Below are 26454 nucleotides of genomic sequence, written 5' to 3'. Positions count from 1 at the left end.
CAGAGTGTGGACAGCAGCTTTCCTGGCTAGAGGCAGGGACGGGGGCCCCTTGACCAGGCCAGACTAAGAGCCACCAGGCTTGAGGCAGAGAGGGGCCCTAGCTGTGTGGGTTTCAGGTATATATGGGGCTGTAGAACCCCAGAATCCCAAATGCCATAGCCAGAAGGGATTCTGTGAGGCCAGCCAGGGACAGCCAGGGCCAGGTGACACCTTAGTGGCACACAGTCGCATTCTCCTGGCCCTTGGCTCATCTTTCCTGAGTGCCTGACATGAGTTAAGATGCAGGTTCAGGGTTTAAATCCAGGGCCCTAGACAAGCAGATGAAATACCTAAGGCCCAGACCCATCTAGGAAGGCAAGCTTAGAGGAGGTGCCAAGACCGCAGTCCAGGGACTGAACCCAGAGGCCAACAGGCCCAGGGTTGCTGCCCTCCACTGGGGGCGCATCAGCCCGGGCAGCTCCAAGCTGGGAGTGGACACAAAGGGCACTGGGGTGCTGGAAATGGGGTGATGAACATAGCCCCACACGTCTGTAATGTGAACAGGAACTCAGAGGCTGGGGGGCAGGGCCTGACCTCTGACTGCCCAGCCCCTGGGGGCCCCATCACCCACTCATCATCCACCCCCTACTGGGAGCAGAGCAGCTCCCACGTTGCCCTGCAGAGGACCCTGGGGCAGCCACCAGGCCACCAGAAGGGGACCTGCACTCCTCCCGGTTCCCTGGCTAGCAGTGTGCACACGCAAGCACACACGTGGACATGAGAGCAGAGGCTGCCCCTGGTGGTGTGGCGCAAGGTGCTGGTCACTTCTGGGGTTCCCCGGCGTCCCAGGCCTCATGCATGTCCCCCTGCCCACAGCACAACAGACGTGCACACGGTGGCCTCCCTGTTGAAGCTGTACCTGCGGGAGCTCCCCGAGCCTGTGGTCCCCTTCGCCAGGTACGAGGACTTCCTCAGCTGTGCCCAGCTGCTCACCAAGGACGAGGGGGAGGTTAGTGGCTCCTGGGGACCCATCCTGGGAGGCGGGCCTGCCGGCAGTTGGATATATGGACACAGAGCACAAACTCTGACTTTGAGTGACTTTCGTGGCACATAGATCCTGGCCTACAAACTGCTCTGTAGGATAGGGGGCCTTGAACCTCCTGCTCTGTGAAGGGGGGGTGCCCGGAGCACCCTGCTCTGTGATTGTAGGGGGGGCCTGGAGCAGGTCTGTGTGTGGGAGGGGGCTCTGGATGGAGCGTGTCTGGAACATCCCATCTGTGTAGGGTCCTCTCTTCGTGCAGGCCTCCGTCTCTGGGAGGGGCAGGTACCTCCTAAAGCAGGCCGAGTTTCAGTCATGGTCCTGGGCCCCCAGTGGGGGCTCCTGCTGTACACACACACACACACACCTGAATCTAAGGCCACCCAGGCCAGCCACAGGGTTCAGAAACCACCAGACCTTTCATCTATTTATATCCTGCCTCCTCCCAAAAGAATTTGAGTCTGCTTCCAGGGCCCAGGGCTCCCACGCCTGCCCGCAGCCTCTCCCGCAGGTGTCTAAGCCCTAAGCCTGCTTTGGCTGGGGCAGGACTTTATTTGCTCACCCTCTGGCCCTGAGGGAGATGAGGGGTCTTTATCTGGCAAATATTTGTACCTCCGTAGGTGTACTGAGCCCCGTCCCTAACGTTTCTCTTTGGCCCTACAGAGGCATTACCCTTCACATCAATTCCCCAAAAGTAAATCTGCTTCCCCAAGAGGTCACAAGCCTGGCCTCACTGCTCCTCCGAGGGAGATGGAGGGCGGAGTGCCTTCTGGTCACCTGGGGCTCAGCTGCATGGGCCTTGGCTGGAGGTCTGGACTCTGATTTCTGCCCCCACTCCCAGCCCACCCTCCTCCTCTTTCCCCAGCCCTCCCTCCCTCGAGCAGGAGAAGGGCCTGGGGTCTCAGTGCTGGCATTTGAAGTGTTGTTTTTCTCTTTCAATCCCAAGGGGACTCTGGAGTTGGCTAAACAAGTGAGCAGCCTTCCCCTGGCCAATTACAACCTGCTCAGATATATCTGCAAGTAAGTGACCAGGGGCAGGGGCTTCCCTTCCCTGCACTCTGGCTCAGTGCCCTGCATAGAGGGGGCTGGGTCATTCTCCCACCCAGGTGCTGATGGAGGCAGTGAGGGGTAGAGAAACAGCCCCTGCACTCACGGAGCTTACAGTCCCCGTGGGAGCAGGTGGTGGTATAGTCCCCAGTGAGGGGATGCACCTCTGTCCCTTCAGCCTTCTCTGGGTGCCTCTTGCCATCCCCTCCCCCAGGGGTCTGCCTCCTGAGCACAACCGGGGCCCAGGTGCCTGGAGAGGGAGTGCAAGGTGGCCTTCACTTAGCCCCATGCCTGAGGGGTCTGGGCCTTCTTGGGCATCTGCCCCCCCATTCCAGGCGGGAGAGTCGTCCCTCTGGCCCCTGCTTCTGATGGCCCTCCCAGACCCCTGAGAGAGGGAAGCTCCGCCCCCTTCTGAGCTTGGCAGGGGCAGCTGGCCATGCCCAGCAGCCGTGGACACACGTGGACATGGCTGGGCTTGGGGGCCGGGCAGCTCCCAGCAGATCTGGCATCAGGTTTTGCTTTTCTGCCACCTGCCTCTTCCTTACTGTACAGGTTTCTGGATGAAGTTCAGTCCCACTCCAATGTTAACAAGATGAGTGTCCAGAACCTGGCAACCGTTTTTGGACCTAACATACTCCGGCCACAGCTGGAAGACCCGGTAACCATCATGGAAGGTAACGGTGGAGGCATGCATGGCGGTGCTGGGTGCTGCCGGGACTAGGGCCGGGCCAGTGGAAGGGGGCTCCATTCCAGGGGAACTGGAAGGAGCCTCTAGAACACCTCACCTCCCTCTGACCTCTGACCCCATGGGATCCAGCTATAAAAGGAAGAGGAACTTTGCCCTGTGGATGGGGTCACTGAGTGCAATGGAGAATGAGAGGAGGGCCTGGGTGGGGGGTGGGATGGAAGAGGTCAGTGCCCTTGCCCTTGAATACACACAGATGTTTTTGCTTTCCTTAAGTAATTTTTTATTAAGTAGTTGTCACAGGCTCCTGGATGTCAGGATATTATATATATATCAATATTATATATTAATATATATTATTATATATTATATTTATCAATTATATATATTATATATAAAAGTTATATATTATGTTATGTATCTTAATTATATATATTTATATTACATTATATACATTATATATTACATTATATATTTATATATAAATATGTTTATATTATAATATATAAATATATTATATAATATATATTATATTGTATATTAATATATTAATATTATATAATATAATATGAAAACTAGCAGTAGCCACTGCTTTCAATATGCAAGGGCCTCTACTAAGTGCCCTACTTGTATCACTTCATTTTAATCTTTACAAGCAGCTCATGTGTGGTTATGGCACCCATTTTACACATGAGTAAACTGAGGTCAGGAGGGGCAAGAGTCTAGCTGACTCTGTCAGCTAGATTGACCAAAGGGCACAGGTACAGGCTGACCCAGAAACAGAGCCCAGGCTTGGAGGCCCCGTGGAAGACTGTCTCAGAGGGGTTAGTGTGGGAGTCCTCGCAGACAGGAGACCCACAGCCAGTCCTGGCTAAGGTGTGCAGAGGCTGGCCAGGTCTCACGCAGGACAAAGCCTGCTGGGGCTGCCACCGCTGGCCCCTGGCAAGCTGAGGGCAGAGTTGCTATTCCTTGCTGAGCAGACCTGTCTGGAGCTCTCTGTCCCCCCAAGCCGAGGTTGTGACTCTTGGGGTGGCACTCTCACTCAGATCCCCCCTTGGCCTGCCTGGCTTGGTCTCTCACCCCAGGCCCCCAGTTTCTTGGCCTGCCAGGTTGAACAGATGCCCGACAGCAAACCCGGAGTTCCTGCCTCACCCAGTTTTCTGGCCTAAGAGTTCCTTTATTTTTTCCAGGATTCTTAGTTGCCTCTAGTGGGAGTGTCCACCCAAGGACCCCTCCTTCCTTATCACCTGGAAACCTTCCCAGTCTCTGGTCTTTGTTTGGTGGAGGGTAACAGCAGGGACCAAGGCAAGCGGATAGGTACCATGGTCCCATTGTACTGCCCCCATTTTGTCGCTTTCTCCCCAACCCCCAGGCTCAGGAATACAGGCTCCCCAGGCTGCATCTTAGGGGCTGTGGCCTGGAGAAGAGGTATTGTGTGCGTGATTGTGTGTACGTGTGCGTGAGGGGGGTATTGTGTGTTGGGGGCTGCATACATTTATATGTGTATATGTGGAATTGTGTGTTATGACCGTCAGCATGTGGGACTGTATGTGTGCCCACATGCACCTGTAAGACATTTCTGTCCCTGTCCCAGAGCCCCCCAGAATGTGGACAGTCAGGCACAGCCATCATCAGCAGTCCAGGGGAGTGACCTGGGACAACCTAGAAGGCTGTGATGTCTAGGTCGTGATTTCTAGGGCCTGCCTGCCACTGGCTCGCCCTGCAGCCTCAGCAGGCATCGTGCCTGCTTCTTCCCCGCACTTCGCGGGCTGGAGTGGGCTGGAGGCACGGTGCCCCTCTGTGTCCAAGGAAGGGGATTCGTGGGTGGGTCCTTCTGCTCGTGCTGGATTTGGAGGGTTTGGTGGCTGTCCTTTCCTTCGGGGAGGCAGATGGCAGGCCTTGCTGAGCTCTCTGGAGGAGCAGCCTGGTTCTGGACTGCAGATACCCTGTGTCAGGTCTGGTCTAGAGACCCTAGACTGGAGACATCCATGGCCAGGCTTTCTCACTCCCTCTTCCTGGCAGGCACGTCCCTGGTCCAGCACCTGATGACCGTCCTGATCCGCAAACACAGCCAACTCTTCACCTCGAGGGCCGAGGAGGGGCCGGCCTCCCCACGGGGGGGCCCACCGTGTACAGTGGGGTGGGGCTCCGAGGAGGTCCCAAGGGACGGCCAGCCAGAGCCCGGCAGCCCCGGCACCCCCGGCCTGCCATCACACAGGACCTCTTCTCTGGACGGGGCCACTGTGGCGGCGCTGTCTAGAACCTCCCCCGTGGGTCCGGGTGGCCGAGGCAGCCCCACCACTGCCGCCAGCCCCGGGAAGAAGGTGCAGACTCTGCCCAACTGGAAATCTTCCTTCTGGCAGCCGGGGGGCCCGGTCAGGGAGCCCGAAGGTGGGCAGCTCCTCCCTGGAGGTGCCCATCATCTCCTCCGGAGGGAACTGGCTCATGAACGGGCTGTCCTCCCTCCGTGGCCACCGCCGGGCCTCCTCGGGAGAACGGCTCAAGGACTCTGGCTCTGCGCAGAGACTCTCCACCTACGACAACGTGCCCCCGCCCAGCGGCCTCTTTCCCAGCACTCCCAGTGTGGCCAGCACGGCATGGTCGGGGGCCTCCTCCTGCGAGGCGTCGGCGGGGGGCTCGCTCAGCAGCTGCACAGCCTGCCGGGCCAGCGACTCGTCCGCCTGCAGCTCCCTGCCCACCGAGGGGGGCCTCGAACCCTCCCCTTTCCCCAGCAGCAGCGAGGACCGCAGATCCCCGGACCTGGGCCGTGGCCCGGACGAGGTGGGCACCTGCATCAGCAGCAGCGAGCCCAGTGACCCAGGCAGCCCCAGCCAGGACTATGCCCGCTGCTCCGAGGCTCTCCAGGGCCTGGTCACAGAGCTCAGGGCGGAGCTGTGCCGGCAGAGGACTGAGTACGAGATGAGTATGAAAAGGTAAAGGGCTGCAGCCGCTGGGTGAGTGTGAGGCCAGCCCCCCCCCCCCCCCCCCGGGGGCCCGGCGGAGCCCTTGCGGCCAGCAGCCCACGGGGCACAGGCCCTGGGCAGTCGGCCTCTGGTCATGGCCTCTGGCACTGAGAGCAAGCCACCAGGAGGCAGGGCTCAGAGCAGCCAGCCCCTGGGAGCCACCTTGCTGGGAGAATGCCCCCAGGACGAGGTTGGGAATGGAGGGGTGGGGTCCTATGTCTGGGAAAGCTCAGGAGCTCTGGGGCCTGGCATGCAGTCAGAGCTCCATAAATGCCTGCTGGATGAGCGAGTGAGTCAGAAGCTCAGCCTTAGCTGCTCAGAGCACCTTTAATGGAGGGGCTCAGCATGGGGGTCCCTCCGTGGCCCTCAGGGAGGAGGTGGGCCCCCTGAAGTGTGCAAGGGCCCAAGGAAGCGCCCACGTGCGATGCTGGCCCTGGGCCAGCTAGCCTGGCTGGCTGACCTGGTTGGGCCCGATATGGAAACGCCTTCTGGGACTGTAATCCAATTTTCTATGAGGAGGGAGCTGGCTGTGCTAAGCGGTGCCCTCCTACCTGCCCTGGTCACAGGAGGATGCCTTGTGCCCCATTCTGAGCCCTGCAGGTTTGTTCACTGATGGTCCTAGTGTGATCCTTCCCCCTCCCCTGTGAGGAGGGGGTTTCCCAGCTCTGAGGTGCCAGGCTCTCCACCCAAGGTCAGGAGCAGTCTTGCACTGACAGCATGCAGTGCTTCTCCCAGCCTCTCCGGCTCCCTAGCCCCTTGCCCCAGATGTCTGACCTGTAAATCAGGTCCCACCCACTAGCAGGTGTCTGTGTGTTCTGAGGCCTTCCTTTCTCCATCAGAGACAGTTGGGGGGTGGAAGGGATTTCTACAGGGAGCTTCAATGGCAGCGTCGGCCCTTCTGTTCTGTAGGAGGTCAGGGAGGGTCACAGCGGGCGACGTGTGAGCTAGGAGTTGAAGGACCAATAAGATTGGGCTGAGCCAGGAGGAGAAAGGACACAACAGGAGTAGAACTGTGAGGTATACAACGGGGGCAGGGGGAGATACCCCACACACGGGAGCGCCGGGCTGGGACTTCCCAGGCAGAGGTAACAATGGAACGCCCCGCAGATACAGAGGAGGAGGATTACAGCTGAAGATGAGCTCGCAGACAAAAACTACAGAATACATGGGAAGTGTGAGGACAGCCTCAGAGGGTGTCAGAGTCCACTTTTCACTTCCCTCAGCTGTTTGTGGAGTCAACTTGAGCTTCTAGTTCTTTTACCTTCTCAGAAGCTTAGGTTTCTCAGGGGGACAATGCTGTGCTTCGTGGAGGGCTCTGGGTGAGACTGCCTGGGGTCGGACCCCTGCCCGCTGGGTATTGGCCGAGCATCCCAGGTGGGCTGTCTGACCCCAGTGTGTATTGGCTGAATGTCTGTCTGGCAGGCTCTCTGGGCTTGATGACGTCACCCCTTTGGCATGAGGATTAAGTGCCAGCGGATGGGAGTCTTCAGCACAGGGCCCGGTGCAGCCAGAGTGCTCAGGAAGCTTTCACTGCTCACGCTTCCTCCTGCTTGGTGGGTGGGAGGCTCTCAGAAGCAAGGGGGCAGCAGCGGCAGCCTTTGTAGTACTCTCGCCAGCAGAGTGGTCTGTGCTGTCGTCCTGGGCCGAGGGATGGTCTAGGGAGAGGAGGATCCCTCTGAGCACAGGAGAGAATAGAGCCCCAGCCAGCAGGTCTTTACATATGGAGTCTGCACTGGGTCTGGTCTGGGGAGTTGGGGGAAACCAGCTTTCAGCCCTGCTTTCCGGGACTCAGAACCCCTCCCCTGTACCAATTCTTACATTCCCAGAAGAGAATTCATTGAGTGACTGTGATGTGCAGACACTGTACCAGATGTTGGGGACAGAGCCAAGACCAAAACCGATCAAAACCTCTGTCCTTATTTTTATTTGGTGCTGTGTGTGTTGGGGGTGAGGGGGAGCGACCATGAACAAGATAGATTTTTTAAATATCTATGGTATGTGAGGGGCACCTGGCTGGCTCAGTTACACATCCGACTTTGGCTCAGGTCATGATCTCGCAGTTCGTGAGTTCGAGTCCCGTGTCGGGTTCTGTGCTGACAGCTCAGAGCCTGGAGCCTGCTTCAGATTCTGTGTCTCCCTCTCGCTCTGCCCCTCCTCCACTCGTGCTCTGTCTCTGGCTCTCTCTCTAAAATAAACAAACATAAAAAATTTTTTTTTTTTTAAATCTATGGTATGTTAGAAGGTCAGATAAAGGAGGAGAACTAGCAGGGTGGAGGGCAGGGGAGCATGGGAAGAGAGGGCTGGAAGGCTGTGCTGGGACAGAGGGAAGGCCAGGGGTTGCAGTGGGGAGAGGTAGGTGGAGGAAAGGGTCGGGCAAGTGGAGTGGGAGAAAGGGGGGTGGAGGGCAGAGCATGGGGCTCCAGGCCAGACGTGTGCATGTCATGTACCTGACGGGCAGCAGTTGAGGTGGAGAAAAGCACCAGATTCTGAACGTGTTTGGAAGGCTTGCTAATTGGTCAGATGTGGGGGTGAAAGAAAGAACTGACTTAGGGGACATTTTTGTCTTGGTGGAATAAGTGGAATGGGGTTGTTCAGTGTGTGGGACACCAGGGCCACAGAAGTGGTTTGGAGAAGAAGGGTCAGGAGCCAACTGTGGACCCGCTGAGGTGCGGTGCTTACCAAGTTTCTGAGTGGAGTCGAGGCACACACAGGCTGAGAGGTATTCAGCATGTAGATGCAGCCTCGGGTCTGGAGACTGGATGAGGTCACACGATGAGCCACATAGAGAGGAAACAGGAGGCCCAGGCCCAAGCTTGAGAGCACCAGATCGGGGAGGAGGAGCCAGCCAAGAGGGGGCTGGAGCCAGAGGAGAAGCAGTGAGGAGTCTGGGGGGGGTCCTGCTGCCACCTGCCGTGGGGATTCTTCTGTCTCCTAGCGTGTCCTGTGCTCCCCAGATGGGGGGCTGGGCTGCAGGGAGGTTTCCTGCCTTCTTCATGCTTTGTGTTTGTTGATTGAGGGTAGAGGCCTGGGCCTGGATGCGGTGGGGATGGATTCTTACTCCCCTTACCCCATGTCACAGGTGTTGTGCTGTGCACTCGTGGCCTTCTCTGTTCATTGTAGCTGTAGCTCCTGGAGGAAGGGTTGTCCCTGACAGTTTTTCAGAAAAGACACCAGGACCCGGTAGTTTGTGTTCTGCCCACAGTCACGTGCCTCATAAGCAGCCAGGCTGGGGCTCAAACTCCAGTGTTTTGGTTCTCAGGGGCTGGGCTTAGCATGCCCCACAGGCCTTACGGGAAGTAGTCATCTGGCTGAAAAGATGGATGTGCCGACCTCTGTTCTGTGTGGTGTCAACATCCACAGAAGCATGTCTGCCACGGCATCAAGGAACGCTGATGTGGCCTCCTGGGGAGGATCCAGAGACTTATCGCTGAGGGTGAGGCATTCGAGCTGGGGCGTGAAGGACAAGTAGGAATGGAGGGCACAACCCAAATGGGGTTTCCAGTGAGTCGCTGTGTCTGGCTGGGGCCTGGAGGGGGGCCATGGGAGGTGGGGCAGCTGGAGGGAGGCCAGGGTCCAAGGCGGCTCCCAGAAGAGCAAAGGCGAGGGGCCAGTTTCCTACTTCCGTCTCCATCTGGGGACCAGTCCTGCCTTCTGCCAGCCAGCAGTCCATTCCTCAGCGGACAGTTGGCTGGGCTGGAGGGCAAGTGGATTTTATATTTTAGCAAGGACTCAGGCTCCCAGCCTCGAGTGCCAAAGGGCCAAATGCTCATGCTGGCCTTTCTGGGTCACAGGCGTAGGGGAGGTCCCCGGGGGGGTGAAGTACCAGGGTCCTGGGAGGAGCTGCCGAGGCCTGTGGGGCCTGCTGCAGAGCCAGCCCTGAGCCCGCGTGTGTCTTCCTGTCCCTGGGCCGCCTGACCGGCTCCTTCGGAAGGAGTGCACGCAGGCACGTGTTCACTGACACCCAGCCAGTCAGTCTAAAACAGTGTCTTTCTTCTTGATTTTAAAGACTCGAAGAAGGTAGTGCCACTCTGAGGAAGCGAATGTCGCAGCTGGAAGAAGAACTGGACCAGGAAAAGAAAAAGTACACGATGCTGGAAATAAAGCTGAGGAACTCGGAGCGGGCCCGGGAAGATGCGGAGAAGAGGAACCAGCTGCTGCAGAAGGAAATGGAGGAGTTCTTCTCAACCCTGGGAAGCCTGACCGTTGGGGCAAAAGGGGACAAGGCCCCCAAGTGAGGGAGGGGGAAGAGCTCCCTTCTGCAGTGGTGCTCGCCCGCCCCTGAGCAGAGATGGCCGCCGGCCTCGTGAGGAGCCACGAGGCCCTGCAGCTTGGACCTGGGCCTCAGTGGTGCCAGGAGCTCCAGAGCCAGCTGGAGGGAGGAGTGCTGACACCCCCAGGGGGACTGTCGGGAGCCCAAGCCCCACGTGGGATCTGGATGCTGCTCCGACGGTGCAGGGCCTGGCAGGTGTCAGAGGCAGCAGCCCTGTGACCCACCGAAACAGATGGCACCTGGGGTCTGAGCAGCCCACAGGGAACATTTTGCATTCTTTATTAAATCTGCTGTCCTAGCATGACGTCTGGATGCCTGACTCCTTCTTTATGGTCATGCAGAATTGGGGGTTGGGGTTACCAAGTTGCTCGTTGGAGGTCCCCAGGGTGTCCCACGGGCTTCGGAAGTGGGATGTGAAGCTCCCTGAGGAACACCCGGTGCTGTCACAGTCACGGAAGCTGTTCTTACGCAAATCTGTGTTTTGCTGCATCCTCCCCGTGCCCAGAGCAGGACAGTTTTTCTCAGGCCTTCTGCCTCTGAGCCACCTGGGCCTCTGCAGCTGGCATCTGGCCTAGAATTCCTCTCTGGCCTTCCATCGTAACCTGCTTGCCTTTGCTTGGCCCCGGCTCTGCTCCAGGGCCAGAGTCCAGGAGTCGGAGCTCAGCGTGGGCGATATACACCTCACTTCCGCCCCAGGCCCGTGCAGGGAAACAAGGCATGTGTCTGAAGGTGACATGGTGATGGGAAGTGCCCATCCTCTGTCCTCTCTGTCCTCCACTGCCTCAGTCTGTGTCCCGTTTCCCTTCAGACTCCCCTCTAGCTAGTGCTAATTCCTCTCCCCTGCCCATTCAACCTCCTCCAGCTCATCCTCAGACTTTAAGTCTCCATTAGGGCAGATCCCTCCAGAAAACTTTTCCCTGGCCACAACCACATGTGGTGTAGGCCTGGGCCAGAGCTCCTGGAGATGGGGCTTAGGGAGGAGAGGACTGGCCTCTGGGGGCTAGCAATGTCAGTGACCCTTCGCTGGCTCCTGTGCAGTGTCCTTACATATTGCCTCTTGCCACCCTACACACCAGAGTGCCCCAATCTACGACCCCTATCTCTGGAAAAGTCTCTCAGGGCCAACCACCCATCTACCTAGAGTCAGGTATAAACTATTGCACGGAGGCTCTAAATGCCAGGGTCTTGGTGTTCCCGAGAAGAGCTCACTTCATACCATGAGATGCAAGCCCACAGGTCCAAGTTAGCTGGTAATTCCTACCGTGGTCAGGCAGGTTGACCACAGGCCTGCTGGGCTGCCCAGGGCCTCACCAGCCAGGAACCCAGGTGCCTGCCAAGGGCACTCAGCAGCATCGGTAGTCAACGAGTTCTCTTGCGGGGACGGGACGCCTGGGTGGCTCAGTCAAGCATCTGACTCTTGGTTTTGGCTCAGGTCATGATCTCGTGGTTTCCTGGGTTTGAGCCCCGCGTCAGGCTCTGCACTGACGTGTGGAGCCTGCTTGGGATTCGCTCCCTCTCTCTCTGCCCCACTCACACTCACATTGTCTCTGTCTCTCCAGAGACATAAATACATAAACTTTTTAAAAAGTTCTCACGGAACTCTGAGGAGGGCGGGGAGGAGGGGGCAGTCAGTGGACAGCAACACCCGTATCTACTTTCAGGCAATCTACAGCAGATGATCGGGTGACCAGCTTCCCAAGAAGGTAAAATATTGCTCTCCTCCCTATTTAAGGAGAAACAAAAAAGAAACTGAAGTGATTGATTCCTCAACAAGATAGGAATTGGCCCCATGCTCGGGAAACTGAAGCTAAGAAGAACATAGGTGAGCATACCAGTGTATTCTTAGGGTTCTGGGTTCCCTTGCCACAGTTCCTGGAATTCTGCCAACTTTGACTTGAAGAGAAAAACACCACCAGGCTATCAAAGGAGCAGGAAAGACAAAAAGGGCTTCACATGATGAAAAGGGAGGTTGTCTGTCTTCTCTTAACCATTCCTACTGGCAAAGGCTCAGCTTCCGGCCAAGTCCTGGCCAAAACCAGCTCATGAACCCCATCTGCCACCTGCTGGCAAAACTAGGATCTGCAGGTGCAATTTTTCTCTGAGAATTAGTTGGCAATATTAGTTCTGCCCTCCCATTTCCGTTGAGCCAGCACTCCTCATTGTGTCTGTAAAACACAGGGACTTCTGCCTGTAAAGTAGGCCAAGCAACAAGGCTGTGAGGGGCTTTGGCCTCTAGTACCCTGTCCCTGTCCACTTAGGTTCTCCCCAAATGAGTTACATTTACAGAACCTATTCTCAAACGTGGATTCAAATTGTACTTATTATTGCAATGACATCATTTAATATTAAGCAAACCGATAAATTATGAATGTGAAAAGATAGAACATTAATGTTTTGAAAACCTTTGATTTTTTAAATGATTTAGAAAGAATAAAGGCAAGTTGCTAACAAAATGGTTAAATTATGGATAAATCAACCAGGCAATAGTGGAAAATCGGCAAAATTCTAGGATTCTGCTCTCAGATTGCTTCAGAAGTGTTATAAATTTGTGTCTGACTTTAAAGTAAAAAGCGGAAATTCTAAGTCTCATATTAAAAAAAAAGGAATTGGCTTAATAAAGACTGACAAGTGTCCTTTTTAAAAAAATAGAGTTTTTAGGGTGAGAGAGAGAGAGGCATTCCTTGTTTTACCTGGGTATTGAAAGACAGACTGGGCACGACCACTCCCACTACGTACATACTCCACACTGTAAAAGTGCTTCGGATGGAGTCCACGTATCCATGTTCCCAGGCCTGTGTGCAAAAAAATGGAGTCAGTAACAATAACCTGTCTCGCTGACTCCCCCTCCTTTAGATGCAGGGCCCCAGCCTCCTGGCGAGTTCTCCCTATATCCTCATGTCAGGAAGGGACAGTTTGTCATGTATACGAGCTCATAGCTGAGTTGATAGGACAGTGCTGCTGCGTCTCGTGCCCATGCATTCGCCAAACGCCACCACCTTTGTCAGAAATTGCCACCCTTCCTACCAGCCACGTTGCTACTACGTCCGTGCTCCCCAAGCCCTGTGACAGGTGGACCAGTGAGGTGCCAGGATTGTGTTGTGGTTGGTAAGACAGAAGAGATTCGGCCACAGAAAGCTTGTTGGCACAAAGAGCTTGGGCCCGTGCCGCCGGAGGACCACAGGGAAGTGAAGCTCTGCATGTCTGTGCTCCCTCGTGCCCACAATGAGGGTGACCTCAGAGCCCTTGCTGTGTCGGCAGGTCTAAGAACCTCACATGTCATTAGGGGACCTTACTCTCTGCACTTTACAGTCAAGGACTTGGGAAGCACAGAGTACTTGTTCAGGACCTGGCCCACGACCGTACACGAGTCAGGGAAGGAGTCAGGCTTCTGTCCCAGGGAGTCTTAATTAAGGGCCTGTATTCTTATGAGTCGTCTAAGTTCAAAAGATGCTGGCTTGATAGCTTTATAACATCCCCCCAATCATGTTTTGATGAGGTTTGTGCACAGGATGCAAAATGAACGCTGGAAGAGACCTCTAAATCCGATGGAGGGCCGAGGTGAGGGAAGGCACATCCTGTTTTGTATGCTGATGTGTATGCTTTTGCTAGAGCAAAAGGGGTGTATGTGAAACAGAGCGGGGGTGTGGGGGTGCTGTGGGGAGGATGGAAGGCTAGAGAAGGTAGCGAGGATCTGGTCGTGGAGGGTGGGATATAAGGTTAGCCTTTACGCTTTAGGAGAGGACTGCCCCACGGTATATTATGTCCACTGTAGAGATCCACAGGCATTTCATTCGCGTGGGCCTAGAGGGAACAAAACCTAGGTCATGGCTTTCATAGATTTTCTAGTGGGGCAAGGTAGACCGTAAGGAAAGGTTAGGTCCCAAAAGACAGTAGGTCCCAAATGGAGTCACTTATACTAATCCACGTATCACTGAACCAAGACTTACTTACAGTTTGGATTCTCCCAGAGATGGAATCTTAAGCCAGTCCATCGGTAATCACCTGGTCAGTACTAGGTAGGTCATCTGCCTGATAGACTCCAGCCATCCTCTGCAGGAAAGTAAGTTTACAATAACCAACCTGCTCTTAGTATAGAGTAGTATACTAGTATAATTTCCTAGTATAATTTCCTGCTCCCTTCTGCTTATAAAAATTTTTCATTTTGTACAGCTCCTCAGAGCTCCTATCTGTCTGCTAGATTTAGGATACTGCCCAATTCATGAATCACTGAATAAAGCCATTAAGATTTAAATTTACTCAGGTGAATTGTGTGTGTGTGTGTTAAACAGAAGCACACATAAACAAGATATTCAGGTTGTAATAAGTGCTCTGAAAAAGGTGATCCCAGGGGCCTGTTTTAGACAAGTTGGTCAGGAAGTCCTCTCTGAGGAGGTAAATTTGAACTAAAGACTGAAGGACAGACAGGGCAGCCATGCAACCAGAGAGCTGCAGGCAGAAGGAAAGAGCTGTAGACGTTTGCATGAGTGCCAATGCCACTGTTGGCATGGTGGGTGCCAGGGTAAGAGCCAGGCAAGGCCAGACACTGTAGGGCCCGGTCACCCAAGGTAAAGGTACTTTAAGGGATATAGAAAAGCATTTGAGGGCTTTAAATCAATGGACGTGGATTGGCTTGTATTTCAGCAAGGTTCTTGTGGCCACTGGTGGAGGGTGGGTAAATTTGGTGGCAGTGACGGGGAGTGGCTGCAGGAAAGCTAGTGCAGGAACTGTGCTCCAGACCAAGTGTAGTAGAGTGACAGGCCAGAAACTAGACAGGAATGGTCTGGAGACTGAATGAGAAGGGAAGGGAAGAAAAACATCACGCCCAGGCCAATCTTTACAGAAGTCCTGACGTGAATGGGAGCAGAGAAATAAATAGGGTTGCAAGGTGGAAGGGGGTAAGAGAGAGCTTTTTTTAAACATGGAAATTACTAGAGCATGTTTGTATGCTGCTAAGAATGGTTCAGTGGAGGGGGAGAGGCTGGTAATGAAATGAGGGCAGTAACGAGGAGAGAAGTCCGGAAAAAGATGAAAGGCAGTGGAAGGGTTGGCTTCCAACAAGTTAGGGAGACAGAGCACACCGACAGTTGTGGATAGGTTTGTGGAAACGCATACTGAGGTCTATAAGCAAGTCCTGAAAAATGATGAACATGCTCACAGTTAAGGAGCAGCCCCCTAACTTACTTGAACACAAAAGCCTATGTGCACATAAAATGTCGCAGGCAGTAGAACACCATGTTTAGGAAGGGTGGGGGCATGACACTTTGTACATCTGCCCTTCCTCCACTTCCTCATCCCTTCCTGTCTTCCCTGAGCAGTGCCCTGGTATCTTTCTGGTTCCCTTCTCTCACAGTAACCACCTGGGGCTTGGCATGCCTCATTCCTGACGCACCCTGCACCCCATCTGTCACTGCTCTCGGTGGAGAGTTGGGTATTTATTTAGGTCTCTAAGGCAGCTGATCACGGATGGAGGGGGGCAGGTCAGAACCGTCTTGGGAAGCTTCTAAGAAAACTATCTCCCTCATGGTTCTAATTCTGTATGAGAATCACCTTCTGCCTCTAACCTCTTCTGAGGAAACAGAGCCGCAGAGAGTTGAGGCAACTTGCTGTAGGTGAGGCAACTAATGTGAAGCCAGGATTCTACTTTAGACATCTGGTATCAGAGCCCATGCTCACATTACTAATCCCGTAGTGCTGTACAGTTTCCTTAGGACACAGTTGGAAGGCCATGAATATTGCATTTCAGAGGACAGAAAGGGTATAGATGATGGGTCCTAGTCATTAGCTTATCCAGCCCAACACTTATCAAATGCCTACCTCCCAGGCACGAACTAGGCAGGTATAAGACACTTTCTTCTATCCAAGCGTTCCAGAGCGAAGCATCTAGAAGAGAAGACTCACAGAACAACGTGAAGAGGTACACACCACGCTGCTGTCTTACCTCCATGGAACACAGTGAGCAGATGATGGGAGTTAGCAAGTACGCTCTGGGTTTGTGAAAGGAAAAGTCATCGCAGCGAAGGCTCATCAGAGAAGTGTTTGAGCTGGATCTTAAGCAATGAGGATTTAAAACAGGCAAACGCAGGAGTAAGCAACCAAAGCATGTGCACAAAGATGTAAGGTATATGCCAGGGAGGAGGTTCATTTGGAATGAATGGTGAGAATGTTGTATGAAATAGAACCAAAATGTTTTAACTGTTCAAATTCTTAAAAAAAAAAAAAAATCAAATTTTGAGTTTGAGCCATTTCTCTCCAATGAGGAATTATTCTTACCAACCAGAGTGGGACTATTCAGGCTGGAAAAAAATGACTTGAAGGTCAGAGGGTACAGAAGTTCTAAGGTGGGAGACCATGCAAAATTCCTCCTTTGCTCTTTAACATTTCTCCACGTCACACCATTTCTATTCCTTTCCAAAAGGAATAAAGTTAATAAAGTTAAAGTCTGCAATTACATTTGCTTGCAGACTATTTTTATAAAACTACACTAAATAGTTCATAAGAAAACATGCCATCATCATGGCAGCCCGATAAGAGACTATCTCCCATGCTCACGTAACATAGCGCAAGGCTCAGCAAAATTAAGACCTGTCCAAGATTACCCAAACTCTCCATCTTGAGGTCAGGCTAACCTGGATCCATAGGATTCAATAGATCCCACCCTCTCCAGGACCCTGTCAAGGCACACGTGCTTTTAGTTTCTCCCTTTTAATCTGTGCTGACCCCTCAGTCTACTTTTTTTTTTTTTCTCGACAGTCAGGATTCTTTTATTTCCTGCCAACTTTTCCAAAGCACTTTTACTGCTGCTTCACCACTCACTCAATCCTTACTAAGCAGAACTATGCTCCCACACCTGTCCAGGGAACGCTAAGTCTTACATATGTTATACCCAACAAGAATCCCCTTTTTCTTCTGTCCACAAAATGACACTAATGGAATTGGTGTAAGAGCCATGCAAGCAGATGACACAGACCTCACAATGGAAGAGACTGGAGAGGTGACCGGCAGTAAGGGAGAAATTATTCCTTTCCTCCCTCGCTGAAACATTTAAGTGGCAAGCTGATGCCATACCTGACGTGTGTTCTGTCCCGGACTCTTCAATCTGTGATGTACAAACTGGAAAATACCTTGGACGTGTTTTCCCTGCACAATACCTGCTGTGCTGCCCAATCACTAGGGCTCAGCCCCAAATGCTAATCTCAGCTATTTCGCGTAGTTAATGGCAACCTGAGTCTTCTCTCTTCCATTCTCATTGTGCAAATAATGACCTCAGCTCTCAGCTGTGTATCTTTGGCTTCCCAGTCACCAATCTCCACACCTCCAGTCTAACCAGCTTGCTCCCACTACCAGTGTCCCTCCTAAGACCAAGGTCTGGTCACATTACTCTTTCTCACAAACTGTAAGTTCCTACTGCCTTTAAAATGAAGACAATTCCTCCAAATGTTTGTTCTGATCCCCAGCTTTTCAGACTTCTCTCATTATATTCTCTCCACACCCACTCTCATGTCAGGCCATTCCACATTCCTTGCCCATGCACACACTTTTAAGCCTCCTTGCTTTTCCCTTACCCGGGAATACCATTCCTTATACCAAGGCTCAAAAAATGCCTCTTCTGCAAAACCCTCATTTCCTGACCAATCCCTCCATGTCCCTTCAGCATGGTTCTTGCCCGTCTACACAACAGTATTTCAATCAGGTTGACCAGACCGTCGTCCCATTTGTTATCTTTCCTTACCCCCAGCTTCCAACATAGGATCGTAGACATATATGCATTCGCGAACTGATTATATGTTAGAAGTCTAAAATTAGAAAAGCATATTTGACGTGTTTCAGTTAAAATGAAGTCCAAAGACATATCAGTGTTTAAGCTGTAAAAGCTAAAAAAATTTTAAACCACAAAACTAGTACAAATCAATGTTCATTTACATGAAGTCAATCGACCTTCTAAGGTACAATACTAAAATAGACATAGTACCTAGACTAATAAGGGCGAACTACCCCCTTTCATTTGGTGTCACCAGGGTATTACAACTGGGCAGAAATTATATGGACTCAAAACTTTGATGTCTGCTTTTGCCACCCAGTCTCTCACTGGAGATCTAACGACCGTGACAGAGCAGAGCGCATGCACCAGGCCAGCGACCCCGTAGGCCGATGGAGCTGCAGTGATCAGGTAAAGACCGACCCCGTCTCGTCCTTTCCTCAGAGCAGGGAAGTCTGAGTGCAGGTGAATGGGGAAAGCATGGAGAAGATGGTTTTCTGGAGTTAAGAGTTGAGCAAGAGAGGGAGTGACCTCATACAGAGGCTGGACGTATACAGTGGGCGACCCTGATACCCACGTAGCAGCCTGCCCAGTTCGGCAAAGAGAAGAGAAGCATGGCAAAGTTGAAAACACACTCAAAACCGAAATCCCCAGTTCGTTTTGAAATAGATCCTTTTAAAATTAAACTTGTTTTTGCCAAGTGGCCGCGATGGCTGCTCTCTTACATGGCTACTGAGAACTAGGTTAAGGGCACTGAAGAAAATTCCTTTTAGATACAGTTCTCCAGAGATTTCAAATACAAGAAAAGCAAGACTAGATAAACCAGAAAAGCAGAGTGGTACTTTAGGCTCTTCACAATCTGTATAAATCCAAATCTAAGAAAGCTGCCCTAGTCCTACTACCCCTTTAATACCAATCCACAGGGAATCTTAAAATTGCCCATAAAAACTTTTTTAGCACAAATTTATATTTTGTTTTCAATGAAAAAACTCTTAATTTCATATTTTTCATACCACTTTTTTCTTTTTTATTTAAAATATTATAACCAATTAACATACTAGGTAACAATGTTTACATTCCAGTGGTGCATGTTTAATGACTAGGGCATGAATGATTAAAAACCACAATAATTATCTCAGCATTCCCTACAAAGTGCCCCATTTTGTTTTGTCTAGAGGAGAGGAGAGGGAATGGAACACAGGGAAGGAACAGGTATGAAGAAGGAATGGCATTATAGGGAGAAAAGCAAATGTCAATTATCATATGTAGGTTTTCAGGTTTTAAACCTGTTGAACAGGATAAACTGTAATGAGAAAATAGATGTCACAGTCCAAGTAGACAGCTAGTTCAGTTTAACTTCATCATTCAGCTAAAAGATTAAGAGCTTCTCAAAAATATACCAAATATCGGGCCTACAAAAGTAATTTATTTCTTCGTAAAATTTACTAAGATTTATTCCTTTTGTAAAATGTAAAGAATGGACTGATATCACGAGCAGGTTTCTACTTATAAAAACAGACAGTAATAATGTCCAACGAACACATCTAACACAATTTTCCAAGATACACAGTGAAAGATTTTACGCATGAGTCTCTCTTACTGATGCAAGGTATATATTTTACATACTTACTGGTATTGTGTCAACATTGGCTATAAAGTATTTAACACACATTTATAATTCACACTCAGTAAAGAGCTTACAGTAAGGGCAATAGCTTACTTGGGAAAGCATAGAAAATTAGTGTGAGGTAGTTCAATAAAAACCTAGTTTAATTTGTAAATTATTGTGAGAATAGAACATTGTGCAAAACTAATCCACAGATTTCTCAAAAGTCTCAGTAACGAAGAGAATCTAAACTAGAAATGGCCAGAAATTGTTACTCTTACTAGACTCTCCTTAAGAGCACTTAACTAAGAGCAGTTAGTTTGAAATTAATTCGGATTTTTGTTTTCCTTGCGAGTTTTCTAATCGTACCCCAAACTATACATTTCTGCTTCAATGCCCTTTACCTCTTCATCTTTCTTGCTATTAAGGAAAAAGTAGTTTCCTCTGATTCAGGAAAAACCTAAGAGAGATCATAGAAACACAATGTACGCTAACACGTAAAGGATATGGAGGCAACATTTAAGAGGGCTGCTAATGACAGAACAGTGGTGTTTGGTTTTTCTACTGGTAAGAGAAGTTTACTGGGGTCATGGGGCTTCATGCATTCACTCTACAGCTAATGTGTGACTAATGAACAACACTCACAAACTACAACAGTATTTTTGAAAATAGACTATGTCTTTACCTCCAAGTGTGGTGCAGGCTTGTGCCTAGGCAACACTGAGTAGTTAAGTCTTCATATGTGTAGCACATACTGGCCGACAGTGTAAACCAAGTCTTATCTGTAACCCTGAAACAGCTTCACGTGCCCTCTTCTGATTTCACTATCAGACACTTACGTCCTCTTCACCTTCATCTTTTTAGACAAAACAGCAGGGTTAACAAGGAACAGAATAATGAAAAGTACAGGCAAGTCTGCTGCTTTGCATACCACCAAGCTTCTTTGTACCGTGAAGGGGGTTGTGTGGTGGCCTCCTCATTTAAAGGCTGGCATTTCTCTTAGTACGTGTGGGGTGAAGCACTGTGCCTTTACCGACCTGGAAGGGTGCATACCAGGAACACCAGCAGCTGAGGGTGTGTGACAAAATGAGAACTGTTCGGCAAGCAGCATCAAGGAGTTGAGATGCTCTATTCACATATATTGTAACGAAGCAATCCCAACAACACAATCATTTTACAAATGGTCAGTATACATCAGAGAGTAACAGAGTAGGAAATCAGGAAGAACTAGGAGAAAAGAATTAGTGTCTCTTTCCCGTAAAGGTGAATAATAAAATAATATAAATGTGAACAATAAACCTTAGTCAAAATAATTTTTTGACGGTAAGATGATGGATATATTAAATATATATGAAGTTGAAAAACCAAAGCTCTAAGAGAAGCAAGGTGGCTTTACAGAAGTACTGCTGGACAGAAATCTTACTTGTAATTTCTCTTAAAACACACACAAATGTTTAAGATGTCTTAAAGGTTCAAAAACGCTGTAAAACAAAAACAATCAGTACTTCTCTAACTTCACAGATTTAAGGGATGAGGGAAAGTTGTATTTAGATATCGCATTTTAAAAACGTAGGGCACACAACATTTAACAAGCAAACTTTGTTTTCAGGATATAGTTTGCCAAGTATTTTAGTCTACATTAATGAATAAGAATTCCTTTTCTCTGAATCAACTGAAACATGCTGGCTGGCAAGGGGGAGCTGGCATTTACAACAGATGATACAGGAAGAACACCTGGTTTTCCTTGCTTAATCAAAATCTGTATCAACAGAGATGGCTTATTAGCAATCAAACATAAAATATGGGGAACTTCCGAAAGCATGTCAGTTGTTAAAGTGCAATAGTGAAATAATCTATCCTAGGGAAAATAAAGCTAATTAACTGCCAAACTAATATAAACTAAGAACACACTCATGCTCAAATTTCTGCTAACATCGTAAATCCAATCCTGTTTCTGCCACTCTAGAGGTGTTACAGTCTCAAAACTCTAATTTGCTTAACAAAATTAATGCACCATGTTGTAGGAGTAGAAAAGGGACTGATAAAAAGGCTGACAACCTCCAGAGGCTAGATATCATGACATAAAACCATCAAAACCAAACTTGCTATTTCAAAGCATATTAAAAAGGCTAATGTATTTTAATCCTGAATATTGCACATTAACAATAACCTAAAATAAGTAACTCAAAAGGCATCTTGCACTAAATACACGAATCACAGGCCAAGCGAACTTTCAGACACTGCATGTTGAGATGCACCAGTTCTTGCTCTTACTGGTCAGTAATTCCCATGGGCTTCCTGCCTAGAACCTTGTCACTGATTTACGTATGCATTTCCCAGTTCATGATATAAAATCCGTCTTGTTCCAAAAATAACAAAAGGTGCCTGGGGCCGTACAGATGATGTATTTCAGAGAAAATGAGACTTCAATGACATTTACTTACGAAAAATTCAGTTGTGGAGAAATAATTCCGCAGATAGAAAATGTAAACAGTTAACATACACTTGTCAGGAGCAGCACCATTCTTACCCTACTCAACATCCACATTGCATGTTTTATTGAAAATCAGGTATAAAAAAAACAAAGACTCAGACTGAATAACCACCACTTATGCCTGCTCTGCTCAATGTGAAGAAACAGTCCTTAGAAAATGATATCCTATATATGGCTGTGTGCTACTATTTTCAGATGAACGGTATATTGCTCATTTGATACATCACCTACAGAAATTGAAGTAGGCTTCGGAACCTCCTGACAGCTAGTATAAATAGATTATGCTACAGGTAGAATCAAATGGCCAGAAACGCCTTGAGAACTGGTGCTCAACTGACTGATATCATGCTAGGAAACCAGAAAGGTCCCAGGTCCAAGGGCCTGAGGCTGCAGGAAAGGGAAAGACCAGACTCTAGACCACAGCTGGGACCTACAGCCTGAGTAGATTAACTCAGTGTATACAAAAACAGGCTCATAGCTAGTAGAAGTGAACCATCTGTTTATTTGCATTGAAATGTATTATTCATGAAGTATCCTCTTGACTTTATGTGATCATAATCTTTGAGCATGCCACAAATTTGCAGAAAATACCATACTCTTTTTACTTGGCTTCTGTTGTGTGGGGTGGGGGGGTGCGGGGAATAGGAGGGTGGTGGTAGACGCCCAGCATCTTCAAAGACATGCTCTGAGTTATTCTGTCATTTAGATGATGGGGCTTTTGCCAAAAAACAATGTAGGATGTAGGATTACCTACCAATTGTTGAAATTAAATTAAGATTGGCAAGTAGCAAATATTGGAGGTTTTTTAACACGTTCATCATTTACAGTAGTTATTCCTGAATACAACTGGCTACAGGTTATTTTCCCTCACTCCTCTGGGGTTATTTCATTGATAAGCACATAACCCTGAAGGATAGCATCATGAACAAAACATTTGAAATAAAATTCTAATAAAAAAAACCTATAAAAATCTTAAATAATTCATGATATAGGCAAGTCACCACATAATAGTTGCTTTGATAAACAAAATCTTACAAATTCAGTAAAAAAAAAAAAAATCAGCAGCATAAGATAAAGCAAATATGCAAAAATTTTAAACCATGATAAAATAATTAGGTTTACATTATACAGTTAATTACAGCAAAAATACAATAGTTTTGTTGCTGTTTTAAAACACAACTTAAGTTTTAAATTACATCACTTGAAATTAAAAAAAATAAACTACTTTACTACAAAATGAATTCTACATTTTTGAAAAATCACTCAAAAATAAGACCACTGAATTGTTTTCAAAGTAGTTCTATCAATGACTAAACGACTCCCCATCCCCCCACCCCCCTGCCAAGGCCCAAGTAGTCATCTACAACAGCCCAGAGGTCCAGCTGATGCTTCCAGACTGCTATCTGTATCTGAGGCCAAAGTCGGATCTGTTGACATTGAAGACACATCATTGACAGACGATGATGACGATGGATGCTGAGAGCCATTGATCACTGCTGCACCTGTGCTATGAGAAACAAAACAGCAAATCAGTTGCAGACAGAGTTGCACACTGAGCTACCTGTACTGTACTGGCTACCTCTAGTAATCAATCATTTTTTTTCTCTTGGCTTTAAAAGGTTTAAAAGTTGTGTGTGTGATAATACATGCAATACTGTCTGTACTGCATTTTTTTTGGACAGAGGTTCCAAAGGGATATGTAACTCAAAAAGTTAAAAACCACTGCCCTAATAAAAATGGCTTATGTTATCTTCTCACTATAAACTCCAAGCAGTATTCTGGCACATCTTGTTTTAAAGAAAAAGCCAAGACAAAGACTAAAATCATTCTCAATGGAAGGGTCCTTAGTTCAACTGTCCCAGTTTAGGTTATAGGACTTGCCAGGGTCACTCAAGAACCCTATTTGGGTAAACTCATGTTCTTGTTATTTTTACTCTAATAAAGACTTCATAAATGCTAGCATGGATTTATTAAACAGATAAAGTAGGGGAAGACTGTTTCCTTTACTGAAAGTATAGGTAACAAGCATTTCTTGGATTTTAAAAAGGAACAGGAATACATAACCAATAGTGAAATCCTTTCAAGGGGGCTGGGTTAGGAAAGGGGAAGGAATGTCACTTGGGGGGTGGGAAATATGTTAACGGTGATTCACATTCTTAGGTAAGTACTTCTGAACTATGGGATTACTAAATAAGGGCCATTCCAAACTTGAGCCTATTAAATAATGCAAGTTATACAAACGTTCTTAAGAACTCATTTATGGAATAAAAGCAGTGGCTTCCAAATTGAGCAGTAAGAATTTCTAGGGCTGAGTTTTCAGGCACTCAAAGAATGCTAAAACAAAGCAGGTTGAAAACCACTACTCCAGAACCCAGCATCTCAGTGCTTGAAATCATCCTACCATTCTAATGATGAACCATAAAACACTTTAGAATACAAAAGGTCCTCTGAGAGCTTGTCTTCAAATCTAACAATGAAATAGCCAGGGGAGTGGGGATAGGCAAATCTTTAGGGTGTTGGGCTGGACTGGTCCATTAGGTTCCTAGCCAGAGTGAACCGAAGACATTATATTTTAAATTCAATCCATAGGACACTACAGAATGCACCTGTTCTGACTGAAGAGTACACAATACCACAGCTAGCTTCAAAGACTTGTACCGAAATATTCAAATCATAAAAGGGTTCCACCAAATATACATTTTATGCCTCTATTTTGTAACCCAAACTTCATTTTTATCCAAACTGCTTAATTTGATAAAAATTAACTTTTATTTTCTAATTAAAAAAAATTTTTTTAAGTAATCTCTACACCCAACGTGGAGCTTAAATTTACAACCCTGAGATCAAGAATCGTTATGTTCTACCGACTGAGCCAGCCAGGTGCCCCCAAAATTAACTTTTAAATGCATTAAATAGTTAACTTTAAGTGTTGTTTTTTTTTTTTTAAGTTTTTAATGTTTGTTTTATTTTTGAGAGACAGAGAGCACAAGCAGGGGAGGGGCAGAGAGACAGGGAGACACAGAATCTGAAGCAGACTCCAGGTTCTGAGCTGTTAGCACAGAGCCCGATGCAGGGCTCGAACTCACAAACCGTGAGATCATGACCTGAGCCGAAGTCCGGCACCTACAACTGAGCCACACCCAGGCAACCCTAAATAGTTAACTTTTAAATCTGAAAATCAAATACCTAAGAAAAGTACTTTTTTTCCCCTGAACTTTAAAGCAATCTAGTAAATTCTCAAATATCTGAATTGGCAATAATAGGGAAAATCCTTCATTTTAGGTAGCTGAGTCATTTCCCCCTAAGGTGAGTCTCTACACCCTCAAAGGCATGCAAACTTAGCCAAACCAAAATAAAGATAGGAAAAGTGGGAAAAATAATATATTTAATTTCCAAAATTCAAGGTGAAATGATATTGTGATTATCTGATAGTTTAATCTGTCAAAGACTTTCTTCTCTTTTTCCATATAATCAAGAACTGAATGTTTTTATAATGGGTTGAGTTATTAACACTCTTCTCCCTAAGCTATACCTGAGAATCCAGAAAATGTCTAGAAACCTGCAGTCCTGTCCTTACCACTGACTTATTTTATAACCATAGTCAAGTGCTGTTTAAGATCCAGTTTCTTTAAATAAGTTAAAAACAGATAAAACTGCTCTATCTCATGAACTTAAGTTTACTAAAGTATCTGACACTTCCGATGTACCACTCACTAGGAGAGCATTCTGAAATATAAGTCTCCCACATAATGGATTTTTCAAATCCCACTCAAAGCTCCATCATGAACTAAATTTAGTTATAACTACTACTGTACATCAATACAAAGCTAATTAACTCAGCTATTAAAGCATTTATAATATAGCTTTTGTTACAACTAAATTGTAGGTAAAAGCTGTCAAAATCATTTTATGTATTTTTTTAAATTTTTCTTTTTACATTTATTTATTTTTGAGAGACAGAGAGAGACAGCGTGAGCAGGGGAGGGGCAGAGAGAGACAGACACAGAATCAGAAGCAGGCTCCAGGCTCCGAGCTGTCAGCACAGAGCCCGATGCGGGGCTTGAACCCACGAACCGTGAGATCATGACCTGAGCTGAAGTCAGAAGCTCAACCGACTGAGCCACCCAGGTGCCCCCATTTTCTATTTTCAACAGGATCTATATTATAATTTGTAAGACTGTATTCCTGATCAAGGATTTAAAAAATAAAAAATTTCAAAAACTCACAAATATAACCAAAAGTGCTACAGAAAGCCACAGAAACTAAATAAATATATGTTTATAGTATAACAAAATGGGCATTTGAAACTATAGTTAGGGGGCGCCTGGGTGGCGCAGTCGGTTAAGCGTCCGACTTCAGCCAGGTCACGATCTCGCGGTCCGTGAGTTCGAGCCCCGCGTCAGGCTCTGGGCTGATGGCTCGGAGCCTGGAGCCTGTTTCCGATTCTGTGTCTCCCTCTCTCTCTGCCCCTCCCCCGTTCATGCTATGTCTCTCTCTGTCCCAAAAATAAATAAAAAACGTTGAAAAAAAAAAAAAAAAAAAAAAAAAAGAAACTATAGTTAAAAATCTTACTCATATAATATTTTTATTTTTATTTTTTTTAGAACGTAGAAGA

At 48.2% G+C, this 26454-nt stretch overlaps 2 protein-coding genes and 1 long non-coding RNA gene across 9 annotated transcripts in view; 1 reads left to right on the top strand and 2 right to left on the bottom strand.

Moving 5' to 3' along the window:
* The window catches only part of ARHGAP22 (Rho GTPase activating protein 22), a 173153-nt gene extending 162866 nt beyond the window's left edge, over positions 1-10287 (top strand). The window contains 6 exon segments of the mRNA XM_019444877.2: positions 856-988; positions 1965-2038; positions 2618-2739; positions 4773-5116; positions 5118-5683; positions 9720-10287. Coding sequence (XP_019300422.1) covers positions 856-988; positions 1965-2038; positions 2618-2739; positions 4773-5116; positions 5118-5683; positions 9720-9948 — 1468 coding nt within the window. The 3' untranslated portion in view covers positions 9949-10287.
* LOC109264553 (uncharacterized) lies at positions 6022-16389 on the bottom strand. Of its 4 annotated transcripts, none has more exons than XR_008424856.1 (3): positions 13935-16389; positions 8393-12775; positions 6022-7898 (listed from the first exon to the last, which is right to left on the bottom strand). It is a non-coding gene; the product is annotated as an uncharacterized LOC109264553 (long non-coding RNA). The 4 variants fall into 4 exon arrangements; XR_008424858.1 differs by having other exon boundaries at positions 6022-12775; positions 13935-14033; positions 15798-16389; XR_008424859.1 differs by having other exon boundaries at positions 6022-12775; positions 13931-16389.
* Positions 16390-21764: 5375 nt separating this feature from the next.
* The window catches only part of MAPK8 (mitogen-activated protein kinase 8), a 97778-nt gene continuing 93088 nt past the window's right edge, over positions 21765-26454 (bottom strand). For 3 of the 4 annotated variants that reach the window (XM_019444871.2, XM_019444870.2, XM_019444869.2), the window contains one exon: positions 21765-23341. In XM_019444871.2, the coding sequence (XP_019300416.1) occupies positions 23196-23341 (146 nt within the window). In that variant the 3' untranslated portion in view covers positions 21765-23195. Of the gene's footprint in view, positions 23347-26454 lie in introns of all 4 variants that reach the window. The other variant, XM_019444874.2, reaches the window with a different exon arrangement.

The sequence above is a fragment of the Panthera pardus genome, unplaced genomic scaffold (genome assembly GCF_024362965.1).
Source record: "Panthera pardus isolate Hobbes unplaced genomic scaffold, ASM2436296v1 HiC_scaffold_22, whole genome shotgun sequence".
In the NCBI taxonomy this organism is placed as follows: Eukaryota; Metazoa; Chordata; class Mammalia; order Carnivora; family Felidae; genus Panthera; species Panthera pardus.
The sequence above is the reverse complement of the archived record's forward strand: the minus strand, read 5'-3'. Positions and strand labels throughout refer to the sequence as shown.